This window comes from Scomber scombrus, chromosome 23, assembly GCF_963691925.1.
Source record: "Scomber scombrus chromosome 23, fScoSco1.1, whole genome shotgun sequence".
NCBI lineage: Eukaryota > Metazoa > Chordata > Actinopteri > Scombriformes > Scombridae > Scomber > Scomber scombrus.
In genome coordinates this window covers 6,076,472-6,097,458 of record NC_084992.1, presented here as the reverse complement: position 1 = coordinate 6,097,458, position 20,987 = coordinate 6,076,472, and the positions used below count along the sequence as shown (strand labels likewise).

Below are 20,987 nucleotides of genomic sequence, written 5' to 3'. Positions count from 1 at the left end.
TAAGATAAAAATCTTGTTGACTTTCTTTCAGCTCTTCCTTGCTTCCTTTTAAGTTTCTTTTCTCTCTCTTTTTTATCAACTACCAACCCTGCGCCAACTTCCTGACACACAAGTGACTCACATGCAAGTTTCTGCTCTTCAGACTTTGAACACGCCTACACACACACACACACACACACACACACGGACACACACACACACACACGGACATATACTAGTAACCTGCCACATTAGAAGTGGTTGCTTTCAGTTTTAGCGACGACACTGTAGACTGACTGCAGCGAAGGTAATTATCTTCTTGTTGTAATGTTTATATTTGTGTGTTTATGTTTATTTGTGTGTTCTCAGTTATGAATCATAAACATATTTTGTGCTTTCACATTTGAAAGATTTTTGGATTGTAGCCACAGTTTATCATGAAGGCAGAAACACCTGACCAAACCCTAACCAGTTTCCAAACATGCTGATCAACTTTCTTGTTGTGTTTTAATGGGCAGCATGTTTTTATTTAATCTCAGTAACGTTATAAAATCACTCAAGTTCCCCTCTGTATTGACCGATTTCTACTACCTGACTTTCAAAAAGGTGTTAAAACTCCAACTTGAGTCATTATAAAACCAAAACAAAAACTTTTTTTGGAAAGGAAATATCTGTGAAAAGAGATCAAAATAACCCAATTTGATACAATATTGTTGAAAATATTGCAAGCTTTGACCACCACAAACTCACAGACCTCATAATTAGTTAATAAAATCTTTATATATCAGTAAGGAGGAGGATGCGTTATGATTGTGTGTTGTTTCTAGTGTGAGGAGAAGGCCAGACTTTACAGTAAAATTGAGTAGATGAGTACCGAAGATGTGTGATGTGTGTAAGATGATGTCTCTTTAAAGCATCTTTAAACATTCATTCAAACACATATGGAGTTTGTGAGTGTTTTGTTGGTATATATTTCCAAATTAAATTAAGGAAAGAAAACAAAGAATAGGAGCAATTGGCATGCTTGAGCCTCCATACCAATTTTTTTTTTTTACTGTAGGATACAATTCCTCATTTCTGTAGGCCAATTTCCTGATTCCTCCATGTTAAAGGATCAAGACACTATTTTAGACGCATCCATCAACAGTGCAACAGGTGCGATCTTACTCCAACAAACGATTATTTCCTTGTGTGTGCGATAAAGCTGCTGAATACAGAGATTTATGAAAATGTTTTATACTTAATAAGAGCACCATTACAGATTAATGGCACAATGAATGCAGAAACAGGCTCGAACCGGTAGCTACTATGGATTTTCATGCATTGGCGCCAAGATGTTGCAGGATTTGCATTTTTATTTATCTAATATGAAAAACATCATGAAATTCTCATCACAATCTCTCAAAGCCTGCTATGACATCTTCAAATTGCTTGTTTGTTCAAGCCAACTACAAAAGAAAAAGTCCCTCTCAAATGGGACAATGAGTACATTGTGACTTTTGAGCAGTTTGGAACAAGTGAATGTTAATAATTGTTCATAATTGTTAATAATCCTTTAAGCTCTTGTTTGGTCCAGTGCAGTAAACTGTGATAAAAAGCTGCATCTCCAAAAAAATCCCCCTCCTAAAAGAGCAAAGACACAGAAGAAGAACGGATGAGTTAATCAACACCAGGGTAGAAAGAGGAAAAGGATGGATTTTTTTTTTTTTTTTTTGTTAGTCTAATGTCTTTTGGGTCACAAGATATCGGTTTTCCAAGAGCACGATGCCTGTTGGTTTTATCTGTGGGCTGACGTGTTGGCCTTGTGGTTAGAGAAACGTGTCGTAGTTGGTGGTTTGATCCATAAAAGCAGCTGATTGTCAGTTTTTCTCCACATCCTGTTCGGTGATATATTTACTTTAAAGGGGAACTCCACAGATTTCCCACATCGACAACGATCTGTTTCCAGGTCTTAAGGAGTATTAATGCACATGTGAAAAATTGAAAAAAAGATTTAACATAACTTAGCTTCATAAAAAAATATGCACGATTGCACGTGTTGAAAAACATACTGTTATAAACAATGTACATAGACCTAGGCCATCATCATATTATTTTGTTTTTCTTCACAGTTGTTTAAACAGGAAACGTCTGTTCTCATGGTTTTACTCAGCCACCTGTTAACTTAAAAAAAAAAAAATCAATAGCGATATTATACTGTTGCCAGGAAGCTGTTTATCTTTTGCTGATCTGTCTGATTTCTGCATCCTACACTCATATCGATCTGTCCCTTTTTTCATACTAAGTCACTATTTAGGGGATACATTATATTTGAAAATGTTCACTTTATATTGATCATTTTATCTTAATGCACAAAATAGCTAAGATATCGTGTCTTTATGTGTCTCAGATGGAGTTTGCCTGCAGTCATGTTGTTTGTAATTTGAGATCCGATGAAGCAGGTGAGTGCTTTGATTTCCATCTGTTTTTATAACCACAACTAAATAATGTCCAATCCTGTGTATTCATATGCTGTTATGTCGTCATCGATTTTAGTATGTTTTAATATAAATTACAGTCACTGTTTTAAAAGATAGGGTTGGTGTTTTCTGATATTTTTCTTATTAAGACCAAAACCAGTAATGTGTTTGTCAGTCACCGAAGTCGAAGTTATTTCCTTACACAGCTAGACTCTGTAGTTTTTAATCCAATGCCCTTTTAAACAAGAGTACGTGCATTTGTTGGGGACTATTTTCATGAACTCAAACGTGATGAAATACAGTGGTGCTTGAAGGTTTCTGGCCCCTTCAGAAAATGTTCTATTTCTGTATAAATATGACCTAAAATGTGCTAAAACTAGATAAAGAGACGTCCATTAAAACAAATGAGACTTTGAAGTTTCTTTTATTTGAAGGGGAAATTAGAATTGATGTCTCTCAATCATTGGTACAGTATGACAATCAAGTGTGACTCTGGGAGGCCCTGATTTATTTAAAGAAGAGAAATCTGTGTCTTCGCCATCAAAGTCTGAGTTTCACAGTACAGTTTTGTGGAAATGTGTCATGGCTTGAACAAAAGAGATTTTTGAAGACTTCAGAAGAAGAGCAGGTGATACTCAGCAGCCTTTGAACTCCACCAGTCATCTCTCAGGCAGATTGTGTGTACAAATGGAAGACATCAAACACTATTGTTACCCTCCCCAACCCCAGCAGTAGTCGACCAACAGAGATTACACCAAAAACAAGGCGTGTAACAGTCTGGGAGGTCACAAAGGTTTCCAGGGTAACATCAAGGAATCTAAAGGCCTGACTCAAATGACTCAACCATCAGGAGAATATTGAGAATCAATGGTGTGCAGCTGCAATTAGAAAGCAATGAATCTCCAATAAGAACATTGCTGCTCGTCTACAGTTTGCTCAAGACCACGTGGACCATGTGCCAGAAGGTGCGTTTTGTTTGGCGACAATCAAACGCTGCATTCAAACTTCAGATCCTCTTCCCATCTACGAAACATGGTGGTGACAGTATCATGGTTCGGGCCTGCTTTGCTGCCTCTTGACCAGGATGGCTTGAAATCAGTGATGGAGCTATGAACTCTGAGTTGTACCTGCAAATTCTACAGGAAAATATCAAAGGTATCCGTTTGTAACCTGAAGCTGAAACAGAAAGTGAATCATGCAGCAAAACATCGACCCTAAACGCACAAGTCGTTCTATACCAAAGAATGGTTGGAGCAGAAGAAAGTTAAGGTTTTTTAAGGAACCTGAAGCTGTAAGTTCACGCAAAGAATCTGGACTGGAAATCTATTTATCTATCTATTAGTTATTGCTGCAAAAGGGGGTCACACCAGTTATTGCAAGCAAGGATTCACATGCTTTTGCCTCACATAAATATGTAAGATTTGATCATTTTCCTCGATGAATAAATAAGTTTAATTTTCATTTGTTTAATTGGGTTCCCTTTATCTAGTTTTAGGACTTCAGGACACAATCTGAACATGTTTAATGTCGTATTTATGCAGAAATACAGTATATTACAAACTATAAACTTTCAAGCACTATTGAATATCTTTAGAGACACAGGATCATTGTATTGTTGGTTTTTAGTCTTTTTATGAGATGTGTTGACAATGAGATGGATAACGTTATAAATTCAACTAAAATCTCTTTATCCTGAGTTGACATACAAAGAGCATTCACCATTTGATTATTTGTACCATTTAATATACTGTAACCATGAATGTGTGTTAATTAGCTGATTTTCACAGCATCCACAGGTGTTTCTCTAATCGAGCAAAATTATGACAACATAGTGGCTGCTAAAGAGCAAGAAGGTAATTCTCTCTCTCTCTCTCTCTCTCTCTCTCTCTCTCTCTCTCTCTCTCTCTCTCTCTCTCTCTCTCTCTCTCTCTCTCTCTCTCTCTCTCTCGCTCTCTCTCTCTCTCTCTCTCTAACACACACACACACACACACACATGCACACAAACACACTGCCTTTATCAAGGTTGTTTTTCTGTCTAAAGTCTTAATCACATTCTCAAGAGTATTGCAGTGAAATAACAGGAAAGCATATCAAGGAGTAATATGTGTGTGCACGCGTGTGTGTATGTGTGTGTGTGTGTGTGTGTGTGTGTGTGTGTATGTGTGGGCATGCTTGCAAATGCAACAAACAAAGACAGAGGCACAGAGAAGCACCACTGTGAAGAAGATGTACAGATGGAAAGATAGCAAATCAAGAAGGGAAAGTCCACCCACAGTGGAGGCTCTGAGAACAAACTTAATAATAGAAAAGCTGTCTTTGACCTTTGAAAAATTGTTACAGTAATTAAAAAATCCTTCAGTTTTTGTTTAATTTGTACCACTATCTACAATGAGCCAGTGTTTCTCACCCTTGAAAAACAGTCCAAGCGGATAAAAGACAGCTGTCATCCTGTTTCCACAACAACCAAACATAGATCTGTTTCATTACACTGTAAAAGTTGCCCTTATGGAGGATAAATTGTGTCAAAATGTTATTCTATGCACTAATACACATTAAATATATCGTATTAATTCTCATAGCGTGTTGTTTTTACAGTTAGTGGCCTCTACAATACGTGAATGTAGCCTACTTCTCCATTTAACACTGGCAGGAAATGGTGTAGGCCTGTTACATGCGCTGTTTAACTTTTAAAAGGCGGTTGATGATAAGATGCCACAAAGTCAAACCAAAATATTTTCTCAAAGATTGAATCACATTTGTTTGTTTCTGCAGTTTTCACAACTCAAGCTTTGAACAGCTTACATTTCCTTTGTGCATTGCATGTCACGAAAACGTACAATTAAACAAGAGTTTACTTAAAAATTCGGTTGAAGTTTGCATTTGAGGGCTTTTCCCCTTTTAGCGACAGGTGCTTCACCTTAGCTTTCTATCATCTCGTAGCACATATTCAGTTTTACAGTAAGAAGAGCTGATTTACCACTCGACATTTTCGTAAATCTTGGTGCAATGCGTCGTTGACTTAATACAGACGTAGAAAAATTCAGTTTCAGCGTCTGAAATGACTCATCGGAAGCTTGTGCCAGCTGCACTTTGCTAATCAAGCATTGACTCCATGAGTTAGTTGAAAACTTAATCTCCACAGTAAATCTCTTTTTAATGTTTCCAGTTGACAGATATTGAAACCCTGCAACCTAAATATTCACTCAGATGCCACGCACATGATATAATTCTTCACCACAGCTGAAGATACATGTTGGAGACAACAAGTTATATTAGATATTGATGATAACCTACCTGACATGCTCTTGCATTGCACTGTTGAGCTAGTTAGTTATAGTACAGGCTGTTATTGGATTAGCAAGATTTATGCTTTATTGTTCATATTTTAAAACTGTTTCACTTTAAACATTACAAGAGAAATACTTTAAAGAAGAGAATATGTGGCAAACTTTTCTTGGATTGGGGTTCAGCTGTCCAAATGAGTCAAATCAAGTAGATATCGTTCAATCTTACAGTCATTTTTAGTGCCGAAGTTCCTCTTTTTGTTATTATACTTCCACCACAGCTCAACAGGGATACGCTAAGAGGGAATTTGATGCTATAAAGCTGTAAATGTGTCAGATATCCACTTGATATGACTAACACAGATGGCTGAAGCCTCATATAAGCTTCGCATCTACTTTTAAATGACTGTGTGGACACACTGTGGATTTTGGCCCCCGTGGTCAAATGATTTATGGTAGATGTCAAGATGAATAATAGTATATGACTCCAAATCTCTTCTTCATCGTCTGCTCTATTCAGAAGTAGATTTTGGCCCCAAATTATATTGATGAACAGGAGGAATGATTACAGTACATATGGGCACCTTACTGTTGTTTTTGATGTTACAACACAGCATGATCTTTCTCTCTTAACGTCCAGTTCCTCCACCGCTGCCTCCTCGACGTTTGAGAAAACCTCGGCCTACTTCTCTGCCTCTCCCGCCTCTCCCGCCTCTCCCCACTTTCCAGTGTCCACCTACAAAGCTCTCCCTCCCTCCACCTGTCCCACCCAGACGTGAGTTTTGTTTGTCTTCTCTCTCTTTCTGTTGTTTCTAAGTGAATCATTAACTTTTCAATGTGATATTTATAATAGAATGGAAAGCTTTTATTGTCGTACAATGAATCCATACATCACATCTATTCATGCAGGCAAGAGACAACAAGCAGACTAAAAGTAATTAAAAATAACAATGAAGTACTTTATATTAACTGCTATTGCACCTATGATATTTGTGGGTCATTGACAAATAAGAGTTGGCTAAATGAGCAATTCAAAAATATCTTTAAAAATAGTTTTAAAAGGAACATCAGGTTCGTTAAAATGTATATTTTTTATATTTGTTGGTTTTATATCATTTGAAATGACATTTGCAACATTTCTTTAACCAAAAGTAAGACTGAATATTCCTGAAAATGTCAAATGGTGAAACCACAAAAGAATGATAAATATTATCACCTACAGTGTATTTAAGTGGACTTATTGACATGATTCCCCAGATTTAATGTAATATTTAATACACAATTGTATTCCATTACCTTTATTTAATATAAAAAGTTATAAGGTAAGATCATGCCAAACTAGTTGATATGGTGTTTTATTGAGAATTTACTGTTTTTAAGCAAGTTCAATTATTTGGTAAGTTTTTATGGTTAAGGCCCTGTAGCACCTCCAGCCAGCATGTCCATGTGGGTCCCATAAGGGAAATAAATTTGGGCTGCAATATGGCTCCCACGTTGGTTTGCCGCAGTTTCTATGATGGCCCCACCTGTGTTTGCCCCTATTGGCTTCAAGTGATTCTGACTGGGTTTCAGGTGGGGCCCAACTGGGTGAGTTACACATGTGGGGCCTATGTTTGTGAGACAATATGGGGCTCACAATTTACCCTGTTTATGCCCATCCCCGCTTAGCCCACTTACATCCCTCATGGGGCTCATACAGGCAGCCCACATGGGGTTCACATGTGGGGGCCACGTTACTGAAACCATCTTGGACCTACAAAATTTGCCCAATTCAAGCCCATGCACACTCAGTACCCACGTAGCCAACATATAACCCATGTGGGGCCCACATGGACATGCTGCCTGGGGAGACAGGTGTGTAACATCCTTTAAGACGCTGTTGGCTCTGCAGAGGCATCATGATCTGAACAGGCTCGAAGGAGTCCGATTATTTGCTGCAATGTGTTGATGACCATCTGGAGAGCTTTCCTGTCTGCTGCCGAACAGTTTGCATACCATGTTGTGATGCAGTGTGCCAGGACTGTCTCTTTATGGTTTACCCCTTTAATTCCTTTATTGTGTTTCTACAGTTGACAAGCTGGAGGGAGAAAGCAGACTAAAAGCCAACGTCAACGTTGTCTCGCTCAGTATCGGAAATCTGGTCAACATCAGCCAAGGTCAGATGGACAAACACACACATTCACAAATGCCTTTTTACAAATCTTTTCTTTTCTTTTTTTGTAAACCTATTTTCCTTTTCTCTCCTTCCCTAATCAGCATCAAACATGCCGATTTTTCAGAGCCCGGTGAAATGTGGGAAATGTGGTGCTGCCTTGTCATGTCTGAGTTCTATGAAGAAGAATGTGAGTGTTAGTCTATTCAATGCATTTATTTCTTCATCAAACAACTCATTTACTCTTTTATTTCTTGCATTTTTCTCTACACTATTAAGACTTTTCCTACCATTTGTGTAAATGAATTAGTTTAAATTGATTATCAAACTCGGGTAGACTACTAGGTGTGGCATATCTACATTCTTCTTCTGGTGTGGTTAGAAAACATCTTATAATGTGCTGCTCTGATGTGGTAGACATCGGAATAAGTTGCAGTCAAAACTGCACACAAACAAAAAGTCCCAGATTACCTGAAATTCACCCTAAAAGTCAAACATCTCTCTCTCCCCTCTTCCCCCTCTCGCTCAGGTGTGGGTGTGTGAGTTTTGTGGGCGTGAAAACAGCGTAGACGACAGTGGGAAGAGAGTGTTTGTGGGTCAGCGTGCAGGTGAGCGCAGTGATGACCTTTACCTGCCGAACCAGAGCGACGACGACTACCAAAACCTGGAGAACACCCTCGTCGTGTTCTGTGTGGACATTTCTGGCAGCATGAGTGTCACTACAGAGGTTTTATTACTAATATATATACTGCATCAATTATATATAACAGCATTTATATATATATGAAGAGAGATGTCAGTCCCAACATATTTGCTTCACTTTAGGTTACATCAAGCAGCGGATCTCCAGCATATATATCCAGACTACAGGTGAGATGTTTGTTTGGTTTAGCATGGTGAATACATTAATTAACATCTATAAGGAGCTGTACACACTGTCTATTTTGCTATATATTTTGCTATAAGACTGCATGTTTTTAACAGGGTATCCAGGATGCCCTCCAGATGGCGCTGTCGTCCCTGCTGCAGCACTCCCCTCACAGGAGAGTGGCGCTGGTGACTTTCAACGATGAGGTATAGGAGAAGTCATTTGCTCCGTTTTAAAATGAAGTTATTCATTCATCATTTAAACACAGAATAAAGAAAAAACATTGTACCGATCCCTTGGAAGCTATTGTTTTTTTGTTGTGATGCATTTAACTCTATTGCTTTTTTAACATATAATTTCACATAATTGCTTTTTATTTAATTCAATTTAATGCTGAAAAGGCTTGTAATTAATCCAGACCTCATAGAGAAGTGGTTCCCAAATGGTTTAAGAGGTCAAAGTATGAGAATGCCTTTTATTTTTTATTTTTTTGCCTTATTGGGCCTCTGTATTCATTTAAATGAATTGCTCTTTGCTTGACCTTCTCAGTACGTGTGTGCACAGTAAATAATTACCTGTGATGAGGTGTAGCAAGTTTGCAGTTTTAGTCACAAGCCAAAAATAGAAACCACTGCTAGGTGGGTGAGCAGATGAAACAGGAAATAAATGACAGATGATAAACGCATGTATTGTCTATGAGGTGAGGCTTTGAGAACAACTTTAACAACTTTTATAAGTGCGCACTTATAAAAGATTGAACTGAGGGGGAAACGCAGAGGTATGTCTTGGTGTTTTAACCATAATAATGTCACCTCAGGTTAAGATGAGTACCGTGGTATAAATTGCACCTGCTAAAATCCGAGTATGACCTCAATCCAAGAACAGATACCAAGAAAGACCTTTTTAAAAGATGAGATCAGAGCCTACAAAAAACCTCAAGACTTTCAAGACTGACAGGCAGCAGTAGATATCGTCATGCAGTACTGACATGAAAACAATCGACTCTACAAAAATAAAAGATGACTTCCTGTTTGTAGTAATGAATCACTTTCACTTCTTTTTTTTGCACCGTGTATGATAGCAAATGGTTTCCTCTGAAGGAAGGAAAGCACAACAATATCTAAGAGGTCTTCGACGTGTGCAATGATATGTTTTTGATCCTAGTTTTTGTGAAAATATAAATCAAATATTTTAGGTTATTTTAGGGGAAGGTGCACACGTAGTTTTAAATGCTTGGCATAAATCATCTTTTTTCTTTTCTTCCCCAGGTGGTGATATATGGCGATGGTACTGGTACTCCTCTCACTCTCAGAGATTGGGCGTTGGTTGATTATGATCATATATGGCAACAGGGGGTAAATTACCCTATCCCACACTGTATAGCTGAGACCTACCACCAACTAATAAAGAGAGTAAAAGAGTAAGTGACAATGGAGTGTGTTTTTGCTCTTTTTAGAGTGTGTCTATGCACAAAAATGGCAGATGACTCCTTATATGTAACTGGAACCTTTACTTTTTTAATGTTTCTGCATATCCAGGCTCATGGAACATGGGGCTACGTGTCTTGGTCCTGCAGCGTTAGCGTCGGTTGCCTTGGCATCAAGGTACCCCGGTTCAAAGGTGAGAGTAAATGGAAAGCTATTGTTTTATTTTTAAAGGGAACATGTAAAAACACACTGCAGCCTAAATGCTTCGTTTGTCAAGTCACCAGGAACTAAAATTGACTGTTTTAGACAAAGGCTGAACTGAGGCTGAATAAAAGGCCTGGATAATGTAATGGAGTTTCTGACCATCTGTGTTGTGCAGGTGGTTTTGTGTACTGACGGCAGAGCCAACATCGGACTTGGCGAGATGGAGCAAACCTCGTCTCTATCCTCCCCTCATCTTACTTCATATTTCTACAAACAGCTGGCTCTACAGGCTGTGGAGAGTGGGTGAGGACACACACACACACACACACACACACACACACACACACACACACACACACACACACACACACACACACACACACACATCTTACCTTGATGATATATCGTTATAATAATGCACTATAGTATAATTGTGCAATGAACAGTATGTATTGTATTGTAGCATTGTATGATTGCAAATTAAGTTCCATTAAATAAAAAAGTTAACATAATAATAAAATAAATCTCCATGTTTTCCTCCGTCAGGGTCATAGTATCAGTAATGACGTTTGAAGGGACAGACTGTCGCCTGGCTGAAGTTGGGAGAATGGCAGACACTACTGGAGGACGGGTGAGATACACCAGTGGTTCCCAACTTTAAATTCAAACTGTATTCGATCTCCTCAAGCCTCTCAAAGTTACTCAAATAAAAAAAAATAAGTTATTTTACCCTTTTCACTGGTAGACAATACAACAAATGATGAGGGGTCTCAGGTAGACTTACCTTATTTTAAGTGGTCCCCCAGAAGATCCACTTATTTTGCCTCCAAAAAGAAACATATTGGTGGTTTTGCACATTTTAAGAACAAAGAACAGACACTTTTCAATTACTGTTGACATTTTTCAACAAACCATAACTTTTTTTAACATGGTAGCTAGTTTCATAGATTGATTTTGCTCCAGGAAACTGCTGGTTTTAGTTCAGTAAGTTATGAATTTCAACTTACTTGAGATTGAAATGGGTAATCTACAGTATCATACAGTATCATAGCGAACAATTTCACCTGTATTTAGTTCCAGTGTTTCACAATCTTTCACAAACAGTGCATCTTTGAACAGGATCAAAAGGTATTTTTTAGGATTTAACTAATTTTCCTGTTGAAAAAAGACTTTTGCGCTGACATAGAAAGTATATTGTTCATTATATAAACAGATGTAAGTGAATATAAATGGTGTGAGACTTGTGTTATAAGGTGGTCTAAAAAACCTTGATTTACAAAACTTAATTTCATTATAGAAATCTTTGTCTCTCTCCCGCGCAGGTGAACATCGTCAGCATCGGCACTGTGGCAACAGAGATCCAGTCAGCCTCCATGGACAACGTCCTAGCAACAGGAGCCACACTAACGCTGCTTGCTTCAGATGGAGTGTGAGTGGTGACCGAAAATACAGTAGAAGAAGTTTTCAGGTTATTTTGTATGTAAACTTCCCGACTATAAGGATATAGACACTAAAATCTACACTTTAGCACTTTAGCCTTCACTATCAGAAGACTAATGTAGGCTTTGTTCAGTTTAAATAAGCCAAACTCCTTTCCTCTCTTTATCCTCAGATCTTACCCCCGATTAAAAAAAGCTCTTTTATTGTGATTTTCAATTTTCTTTCCTATGTTTCTCTACAGGTATTTTCCCTATATGGATGAAAGTAATCACAAACTGGTGACAGAAATTGGAAATGTGACAGAGGGGCTGGAGATCACCTTCCAGTTTGCTGTCAAGAAAGAGTTTAACACAAGTAAGACCCATTTGGATACAAATAAAATCAAATTTGACGAGTCCTGTCACATTAATAGCATAGGTTATCCAAATATACTGTATTAAATGTGTGTGTGTTTGTCAGTTTTTCTCCAGAGGAAAGCACTTCCTTTCCAAGTCCAGCTGATCTTTAAGACCAGAGACCAGCAAAGGGTCACACGTATCATCACTGTACAAAGACCAGTTACTATCTGCAGGTAAAACACTGTAGAGATCATTTAACTCCATCAACTACCATTGTGGTGTCTCAAATACTCACAGTTTTATTTCCTCATCTCCATGTCTGTGTTTGTGAAGTCGGATTTGGGCCGGTAGCCTAAACATGGCGGTACTTGGTGTTCACTGTGCTCAGCTCTGCGCCAGTTTAACCATGGAGGGCCGGGTGGGGGAAGCACAGAGGCAACTGAAAGTACAGCAAGACCTGCTCAAACAGATCAGGTAAGACCCTCGGAGCACTTTGATCAAAATAGATTTCAATATATCACATTGTGGGGTCCCAGACCTGCCAGCCCACCCACATTATAAAGACTCTGTGTGTGTGTGTGTGTGTGTTTCCTCAACTATAGCAAGCAGCGGCCAATCCAAAAGGAAGAGAGTGTCTATGGCAATTGGATGGAGACCATATCATCAATCTGCGATGACATCACCACAGAGTCCTCGGTAATTATACAGCTAATTCATTAATAAAGACAATTTTTATTTACAATATTTTAAGGATCACTCTGTAGACCTCCAGGAAAACAGTTGAATCAATAACAGGACTTAAGGATTAATTATGTTTGCCATCTTAGCAAATATTCAAAAAATACGTACGAATACATACATATGTAGATTTAAAAAGATGTTACTAAATATATGTTTAAAAACATATTTTATAATTTAGAGAACATTTAGGCCACAAGCCAAAAAACAAGTGATCCATTTTTGGTGCAGTTCTGAAAACAATATCGCCACCTTGTGGGCATTTTTTAAACAACACTGCACAAAAAGCTAAATGACATATGCATGTATCGGCTTTAAGATATACATGTGGCACAATCATTGGGTATAAATTTGCCATGGATGTGGATATTCTCAGATACAGAGATTAAATATGTCATGTCATTTACACAATTTTTAAAATATATTTCATATGTGTATAATATACTGTAAATATTAGTCTTTCTGTCTCTGACCTGAAAACCTTTAATCAAGGCTCACAGATGGGACGCATGCTTCATAAAACATCTCTCACTCTCTGCAGGGTTTATCTGATGAAGCAGCTAAGGTGGTGTATCAGATGAAGAGAGCAAGCAGTGTGAGCAGCATCATCGACAGCAACACAGCTGAGAGACAGAAGAAGAAAACTAGGAAGAAAAAGGCACTTGTGGAAGGAATGTAAAAGGAAGTGTCATCCACAAATATGGATCAGATTGTATTTGGCCATGTTGGCTTACTTTTTTTTTATCAGCAGTGTAACTAGAAGATCAGTTGTATAATTATGACTTAAATGTTAGAGTCATGACTACAAAAAGTGATGATTTCACTTCAATACTCAGTCCCTCCAGGATTTTGCAGTTTATTTTCTTGTAATTATTGCATGCAGTACAAAGAATGCTTGATTTTGCAGCAGCTTCTCTCAAAGCTCTTAGTGTGGTAAAACTGTGGGAATTGGGAAAAAATGTAAGCAAAGGGGAAATTATGTCATTTTGTAAATACTGCTGCCAATGAAAAGTCACATGTAAGAAAGAACTACAGTATATTTCAGTGCACATTTTTAGATGAGTTTTCTGAACATGAGAACTATGTTATGTAAAAAAGTAAATACTGTACTTGAGCTCCAATGTCCCCACTGAATGTGCTACAGTGACATAAGATACTATGTCATGTAGAGAAGTTGCGGTAAATCTGCAAAATTGCAAGAATTTGTGTTAATTATTGTGATACAGTTTCTTCAAGGGACTGAATACTTTGTCATTAATTCAGCACAATGCTTTTATTGTAAAGCTGCCCACAGATTATACAGTGTATATACAGTATAGTACATAGGCCTACTGTATGAATGTTTTTACTGTAATGTGTATGAAATAAAACACATTTAGACAGTATTAAAGACAACTAGCAATTGAAAAAAGTGGCTTCATTATTTTGTTTTTGCTAACAAATTATTTTCATCATTTTCAGAAGCTTAAAGAATACCTTTTTATGATATTAATTCTCCTCTTATTAGAGACAAAAGGCCCATCTCCGGTTTATGTCACTTGTCGCTCTGTTCCTTAAGGTTCATCTGTGTCAGACCAGCAATCATCAAAGAAATCTGGCACAGACAGATTTGAAGGATTTTAACAATCAGTATGAACAGGAACAATGATTACAGTGTAGAAAACCTCTTTTACTGTTCATATGGCCACTTGACTGTTGTGTTAAGACAGCATTGAACCATCGTGAACCTGTCCTTTATGATACGATACGACATACTTTATTGCCTTTGTAGGGAAATTTGTCTTAGGCTCAAATACTGCACATGTACTGTAATGCCTCCACAGTTACAGTATTATTGCACTCACCGCAGGGTAAAAACACATTGCACATTGCACATAACACATATTGCACAAACCTCATGATAAAACACCATGAGACCATTGCACAATCCCTACAGCCTCAAATGAGTTTTAAAAATGGTTGAGTTTACAGTGGGGGACAGTGGGGCAAGAGTTCATATTCTGTGTGGAGGATATACTGTATGATGGGTCATTCACTATCCTAATGACCGACCCTTTCACCATTAAAAATGAAATGAAACCTTACATATTCAACTGTATTAATAAGACGTTTGTCCAGATGGTGGCACTATTAAGCAAAACGAATGAAGTTTGACACACTGGTGCAAACAGCAAGTTCTATGTTGTTTTTCAGTCAGTGCCTTACATATTCACGTGCAAAACACATAACACTAATGAATTCATCATTATATTTCACAGGAAATACATTTCACAAAATATTCTAACATTCACTTTATTTAATAATAAATACAGACTCACAGAGCAACTTGTTTCAATGCTTTTTAATTTTGCAGAAGAAGAAAAAAGTTCCAGTATACTGTCCACAATAAGGTTTTGCTAAAAGCATTACTTTCTAATGACATTCAATGTACTCTGATCAAAGGCACAAGGCCTGCAGCTACTGTTTATATCACTTGTCGTATTGATCCTTAAGCCGCGTTACAGCAAAGAAATAAAGATGAGAAAATTAGCTCCAGAGCCTTTATGATATATATGAACCAGCACCTATGCAAAGGTACTTCTTCAGCCTCTTTCATCCAAGGAGACTTTATGGTTTTTTGGCGCAGACAGATGGAAGTGTACTTTTACACTTTGCATTGTCCCAGCACTTTGCAACTGTAAATAACACAACAATATTCACTCTTATTGGCATTATCATAACAACATTTCAACTCAATGTCACATAAAGCTTTATTTTAACTATTTACGATTGCTCCAACTCTAACTTTAGACTCTCAAAATCAATGTGTCAAGACACTTTGTTGCAATTTACCTCCATAATTAATCTGTAAACAGTGCTGGCTCCACCAAGCAGAAGGCTGTCCGGGACACCAGTGCGTAAACTGGAAAGTTGAACCATCAGACCAGAACCAGACCCCCCTCTAAAAGACAGAACACAATATTTTATGATATATGTGTGTTTTTAAAATTCAATCACTATGATTTCTTGTGTAGCTGCAGATTGTATACCTGTGGTGCGTCGAAGCCTCCAACCCATGTTGTTTTTTGGTCATAAGTCTTTCTCTTCATCAGCATCTGAATCTCATGGTACTCCTCAATGCTACGTATGGATGCAAGGTTTGCACCCATGGCCTGGCAGTTTTTCTGCAGGGGAGACAAACAGTGTGAGAGAAGACTTTCTGCCAATTAACCGATGAAGTATGCAACTCAATACAAAGAGTACAACACCGATGATCTATCAGATGATCAGAACATTTACAGACACTGTTGAAAATTGTACCTGCAAACAAATTGGTTCATAAATTGAATGTTTTTTCAGTGACTGTGAAGACTTCTCTTTTTTAAAGCTTTTGGTACCTTATATATATTGCCCATTTGTGGCGTCGCTACAGAAAAGGCAGCATGCAGAGATTCACAGTGGCTTATAAAGACAGAATGAGGCTGCTGCTTAAAGCTCTGTTGTAATACAAAATCTTATATGTAGATTTAATTCAGATGATGCAGATGATGTCTCTTTGCATTCTTTTCCATTTTATTATGATATGGACCCCCCATGTGCTGTGTTGTTAATGAATAAATTGAATTGTACTTATTAAATACCACCCCCTGCTGGATATGATGTGCATTACAAGGTGGCCTTGAGCTGCATTCATTTATGGAGGACCAATAAGAGGGAGAAATATGGCTAACTCTTTCTTCCCTATTTCCTGGCATTGGCAGCAGCTGCTTGATTTGTGTGCTTTTGCTATGCTGTAGTTTTTTGTTGTTGTCGTTTTTAGTCTTTTGTTTGTATAGTATGTCCGGTAGCCCTTTAGTTTTCACCTGAATTAGAGTGTCTTCCCCTCTTACGGTTAATTATGGCCGTCCCATCAGCTTTTGTTAGTTAGTGTTGATGTTGGGGTTTTTTTGTTATTAAATTGGTTTGATTTTGCTGACACTTTAAGTATGTTGGGCCTTCTTTCGCTGTTTTAGAGGGTAATAACATTACTGTCGCGGCGTTCTGCACTATAATCTTTACTAACTTTAATTATCCTTATTACCTCAGCTTGAGCCCATTTCATGATTGTTGGAACATATTGGAAACAGCGACCCTTGATCTCAGTCCAAGTACCACAAGATGCCTTTCCAGTTGTTGCTTCTGGAAAAAAAAGAAGAGAAAAAAACTTTCAATATAGTCAAAAAATAAAACACACAAAAAAGAAACAACAAACATGTCAGATATGTGGAAAAAGAAGCCAAAAAAGGAGGGTTTTTATTTTAATAAAGTGGTGGATGTTGATGAGATAGAACAGCTTAGGTTGATGTATTATGTTCATGAGATGTGAGTAAAGTTAAAGTGTAACTTAAACGATTTTAGTTTACTATTTATAGACACAGACAAGAAAGCCTTAGTCATGTTAAATCCTAAAAATGTGCAAACATGATTATGTTGTTTAGCCATTTTGAATTGATAGACTTGTATTTTGTTTCCACTTATCTGAACATATGATGGTACTTTGTATTATGATATTTAAGTCAATAAACCAACTAACCAGTCATAATTCAGATTTGATTCATTGTCTGATTAATCATCCAGTCCTACATTGACACACACAGTATGGGCGCTTCAGAGTGAAACATTGTAAACTCCCCATCTCCCCATTCCTTGAAAAATCCAGAATCTAAGAAGTCGTAATTTCGTTCTGCATTTCATGTGAGCTGGAGGTTTTAGGTTTCTGTACGTTGAACACTAGACAGCAATCAGCCTCCAAGCTAGATGTGATGTCATAAATCCTGCTCGATCACTTCAGTGTCTAAAGTGAGAGGGTTAGGGTTAGGGTTAGGGTTAGAGTTAGGGTTAGGGTTAGGGTTAGGGTGAAGGGGGACTTTAATTTTATGACTTCATTATTAGCAACAGTTGTTAAGCACTCATTTCTGGCTTTCTGACAAAAGCATAGATTTTCAATAAATGGATGAATATTAAAACACTGAAAAAAATCACCTGTACTATTATGTCTCACAAGGTTAGTTTACTCTTTATAATAAACAATCAATAAATAATAAACTCACCAGCATCTCTGATCGAAGCCATCATGGCACAAACGAGTAGAGACACAGTCAGCATCTTCATGGTAAAGATGATGATAAAGATAGAGACAGATATTGTAGAGACACTTAATAGAGCAGATGATGATGGAGGGATTGTAGTGAACCTTCTTCCTGTGTGAAGTCATATACTGCTACTTATCTTGACATCTACAACAAATTAGGAACTAAAAAAAACAATAACCACACAACGGCCACCTGTCAATTGTGCAACCGGTACGTGTATGAGGCTTCAGCAGTCTGTGTTAGTCATATCAAGTGGATATCTGCCACATTTACAGTCTTTTTAGCATCAAATTCCCTCTCTGTGTTTCCCCGTTGAGCTGTGGTGGAAGTATAGTAACAAAAAGAGAGACTTTGACACTAAAAAAGACTGTAATGTTAAAAGATATCTACTTGATTTGACTCATTTGGACGGCTGAAGCTTCATTGTAGCTTTAAACTTTTAAACACATTATTACACAGAAGGAGGACTGTGGATTTTGTCCCCCATGACTTACATTGTAAGAGTATTACGAAGGGATCGTCTAATGGTCAGTAGGAAGAGTGAGTGAGATGGATGATGGCAAGATGTTGTTTTAAGATACGTGATTAACATACATACACATATGACACAAGACAGTACAATAAAACATGAACAAAATAATCCAATATAGATATCTATACACTCACTGGCCTTTTTCTTAGGTACACCTGTGCAATCTAATCCAATCCAATACAACAGCTCTGCTATAAATTCTACATTTATGACGTTTATACGTATCTTCAGTTTTTGTTAACTTTGTCAACAAGGTGATAATTCTACTTTATGTTTATTATTGAGGTCATAGTGGGTGATGGTGATTTACTAAGGTGCATTATATTGAATGGTGTTCCTAATATTTTGTCCACTCCAATAACATACATGAGCAGGGTAAAATATTAGGAAGCATCGCTGGTTGCGTCCCAGTTATGAAGAGGCACCAGGGTGAAACCAGGATGGATAAAAAAGATGGAAACTAATCATATTTAATTGTTAATCTGTGCACCTGACTAGCCGACCCTGGATCCAGAAAAACAGCCCCAGACCATCATGCTTCCTCCTCCATATTTGACAGGTAATGTCACACACTGAGGAACCATCCTTTCTACTTGACGGTGTACAAAACTCCTGCGTGATGAACAGAATATTTTACATTTTGATTCATCAGATTCATCCATAACACCTTCTTCCAGTCTTCAGCTGTCCATTGGTGGTGTTTCATGGCCCAGGCAAGCCTCTTCCTTCTTATTCTGACGTCTTAGCAATGGCTTTCTATCTGCAACTCGACCTGTCAAACCTGCAACTGGAAGTCTTCTCTTCACAGTTGAAACTGAGACTTGCTTACTACGACCACTATGAAGCTGTGCTTGAAGTTGTTGTCCTATGAGCCGCCTATCACGCAAGCTGTTGACTCGCAGAAACTTGTCTTCTGACTCTGTTGTGGCTTTGGGTCTGCCAGACCTCTTCCTTTCAGAGTTTCCCCCAGTTTCTGAGAGCTTTTTGAAGGAAACAGTACTCACTGACACCTTGACTTTCTTCGAAATTTCTCTGTAGGAAAGACCTACATTTTGAAGTGTTTTTGTATCATTTTCAGTTTTGGGTAACCTTACCTTTTTTGTTAAACCTCTGGCAGTTCACCACTTACAGTACCTTTGTACCATTTCAAGCTATTCATTGGACTTGAACTTCTTGAATTTCAATAAAAAACTGGAAAAAAATGAGGAATATCAATACATTACCTATTATTGAGCTACAACAGAAACTATTGTCTAAAATGAGATACTATAGTTAAATGATCAGCTGTTCAACATTGACACAAGATGTGCTGGTTTAGATTGTTCTCCATTATGCAACACCACCATGGAGGTGTCTGATGCAGAGATGCTAAAAAATTGAAGTGGTCACCGTTTTTTTAATAAGTCTGATCTTTTCTCTTCCTCAAATTAAGTCTTTCTGTGAAAAGATGGTCACAATTTCAGCTGACACTGCCGGTTTACAGTTAAAAAAAAGGGAACACTTTGGCTTTGAGGATGATTAAGCATTAACTTTTCAACAGTAAAGATGACAAAGGCAAAAAATAATGCAGCAGTTGTGAAATGATAAACTGGTTCTCATGAATTTCTAAGTAAACAACAGAAGCAACCGTGTGAAACTCTCTGTAACGCTGTGTTGAAAAGCTCTGTATAAATAAAGATATTATTATTAATCAAGAATCATGAATGAATGATGAAGGTGCAATTACAAATCCATCTGCTACCATGGGCTGCAACATGGATTCATCAATACACAGCACAGTTAGGCTACTGATATATCTCAGAGCCATAGATTCTAACTTGCATAAACCTCAGTCGGATAAAGGATCAATGAGTTAGGCGGAACAGACTAACACAACAGAGAAGCTTTCTGCCCATGCACTCTCTGCTCCTATGGAGATGGAGACGGGCGATGGCAGGTTTACAAAGGGGGGATGCATTTTGGTAATATTGCCAACAAGGGGGATGGCATTCCCCCTCATCCCTCCTCAAATTGCCTACAGCTTGCAAAGAAATGATATGGTAGAAGAAAAGCAGAAGTGGAAAGACAACAACCAAATCTACTGAGAAACTGTCTTCTCTTTCCTCAGTATTAGTGTGTGGCTTTGGCCGTCCTTTGAGTAGAGGATTCACTAGAGAAAGACCAACTCTGATGTGTGTTTTCTTATAATCCACTTTAAAAAAGGCTACAAGTAAGTGTAGTGAAACTTCTTTAAAATGTCATGCAAAAAGATATTTAAAAGTTTATTTGAAGCTAATGTTAGGCGTCAACCATTCAAAAATGAGCCATCGTTTTTAGTGTCCAAGTCACTTTCTGTTACAATGAAACTGAACAAAAAAATACGCTGTCTGTCAATATCGTTGCGACATAATTTGAGAAATCAGTAACATAGTTTTTCAGAGATAGTATTCCCATGGTAGAGAGTCATTATTAAAT

At 37.7% G+C, this 20,987-nt stretch overlaps 2 protein-coding genes across 3 annotated transcripts; one reads left to right on the top strand and one right to left on the bottom strand.

Moving 5' to 3' along the window:
- Nucleotides 1-183: 183 nt before the first annotated feature.
- si:dkey-9k7.3 (circularly permutated Ras protein 1) lies at nucleotides 184-13,805 on the top strand. Of its 2 annotated transcripts, XM_062444954.1 has the most exons (19): nucleotides 184-286; nucleotides 2,369-2,420; nucleotides 4,226-4,291; nucleotides 6,364-6,498; nucleotides 7,793-7,879; nucleotides 7,980-8,065; nucleotides 8,405-8,602; nucleotides 8,701-8,745; nucleotides 8,860-8,949; nucleotides 10,012-10,163; nucleotides 10,282-10,363; nucleotides 10,550-10,677; nucleotides 10,921-11,005; nucleotides 11,697-11,803; nucleotides 12,056-12,168; nucleotides 12,274-12,385; nucleotides 12,486-12,626; nucleotides 12,755-12,848; nucleotides 13,432-13,805. In XM_062444954.1, the coding sequence occupies exons 2-19, from the start codon at nucleotides 2,369-2,371 to the stop codon at nucleotides 13,567-13,569; spliced, it is 1,911 nt and encodes a 636-aa protein (XP_062300938.1). In that variant the 5' UTR covers nucleotides 184-286; the 3' UTR covers nucleotides 13,570-13,805. The 2 variants fall into 2 exon arrangements, with proteins under 2 accessions (XP_062300938.1, XP_062300939.1); XM_062444955.1 differs by lacking the exons at nucleotides 184-286; nucleotides 2,369-2,420; nucleotides 4,226-4,291 and adding an exon at nucleotides 4,555-4,778.
- Nucleotides 13,806-15,280: 1,475 nt separating this feature from the next.
- On the bottom strand, nucleotides 15,281-18,077 carry LOC134005940 (type-2 ice-structuring protein-like). Its single transcript, XM_062444985.1, has 5 exons — nucleotides 17,960-18,077; nucleotides 16,951-17,048; nucleotides 15,920-16,054; nucleotides 15,723-15,831; nucleotides 15,281-15,565 (listed from the first exon to the last, which is right to left on the bottom strand). Exons 1-5 carry the CDS (start codon nucleotides 18,018-18,020, stop codon nucleotides 15,498-15,500), a joined length of 471 nt encoding a protein of 156 aa, XP_062300969.1. The 5' UTR covers nucleotides 18,021-18,077; the 3' UTR covers nucleotides 15,281-15,497.
- Between the last annotated feature and the right edge of the window lie 2,910 nt (nucleotides 18,078-20,987).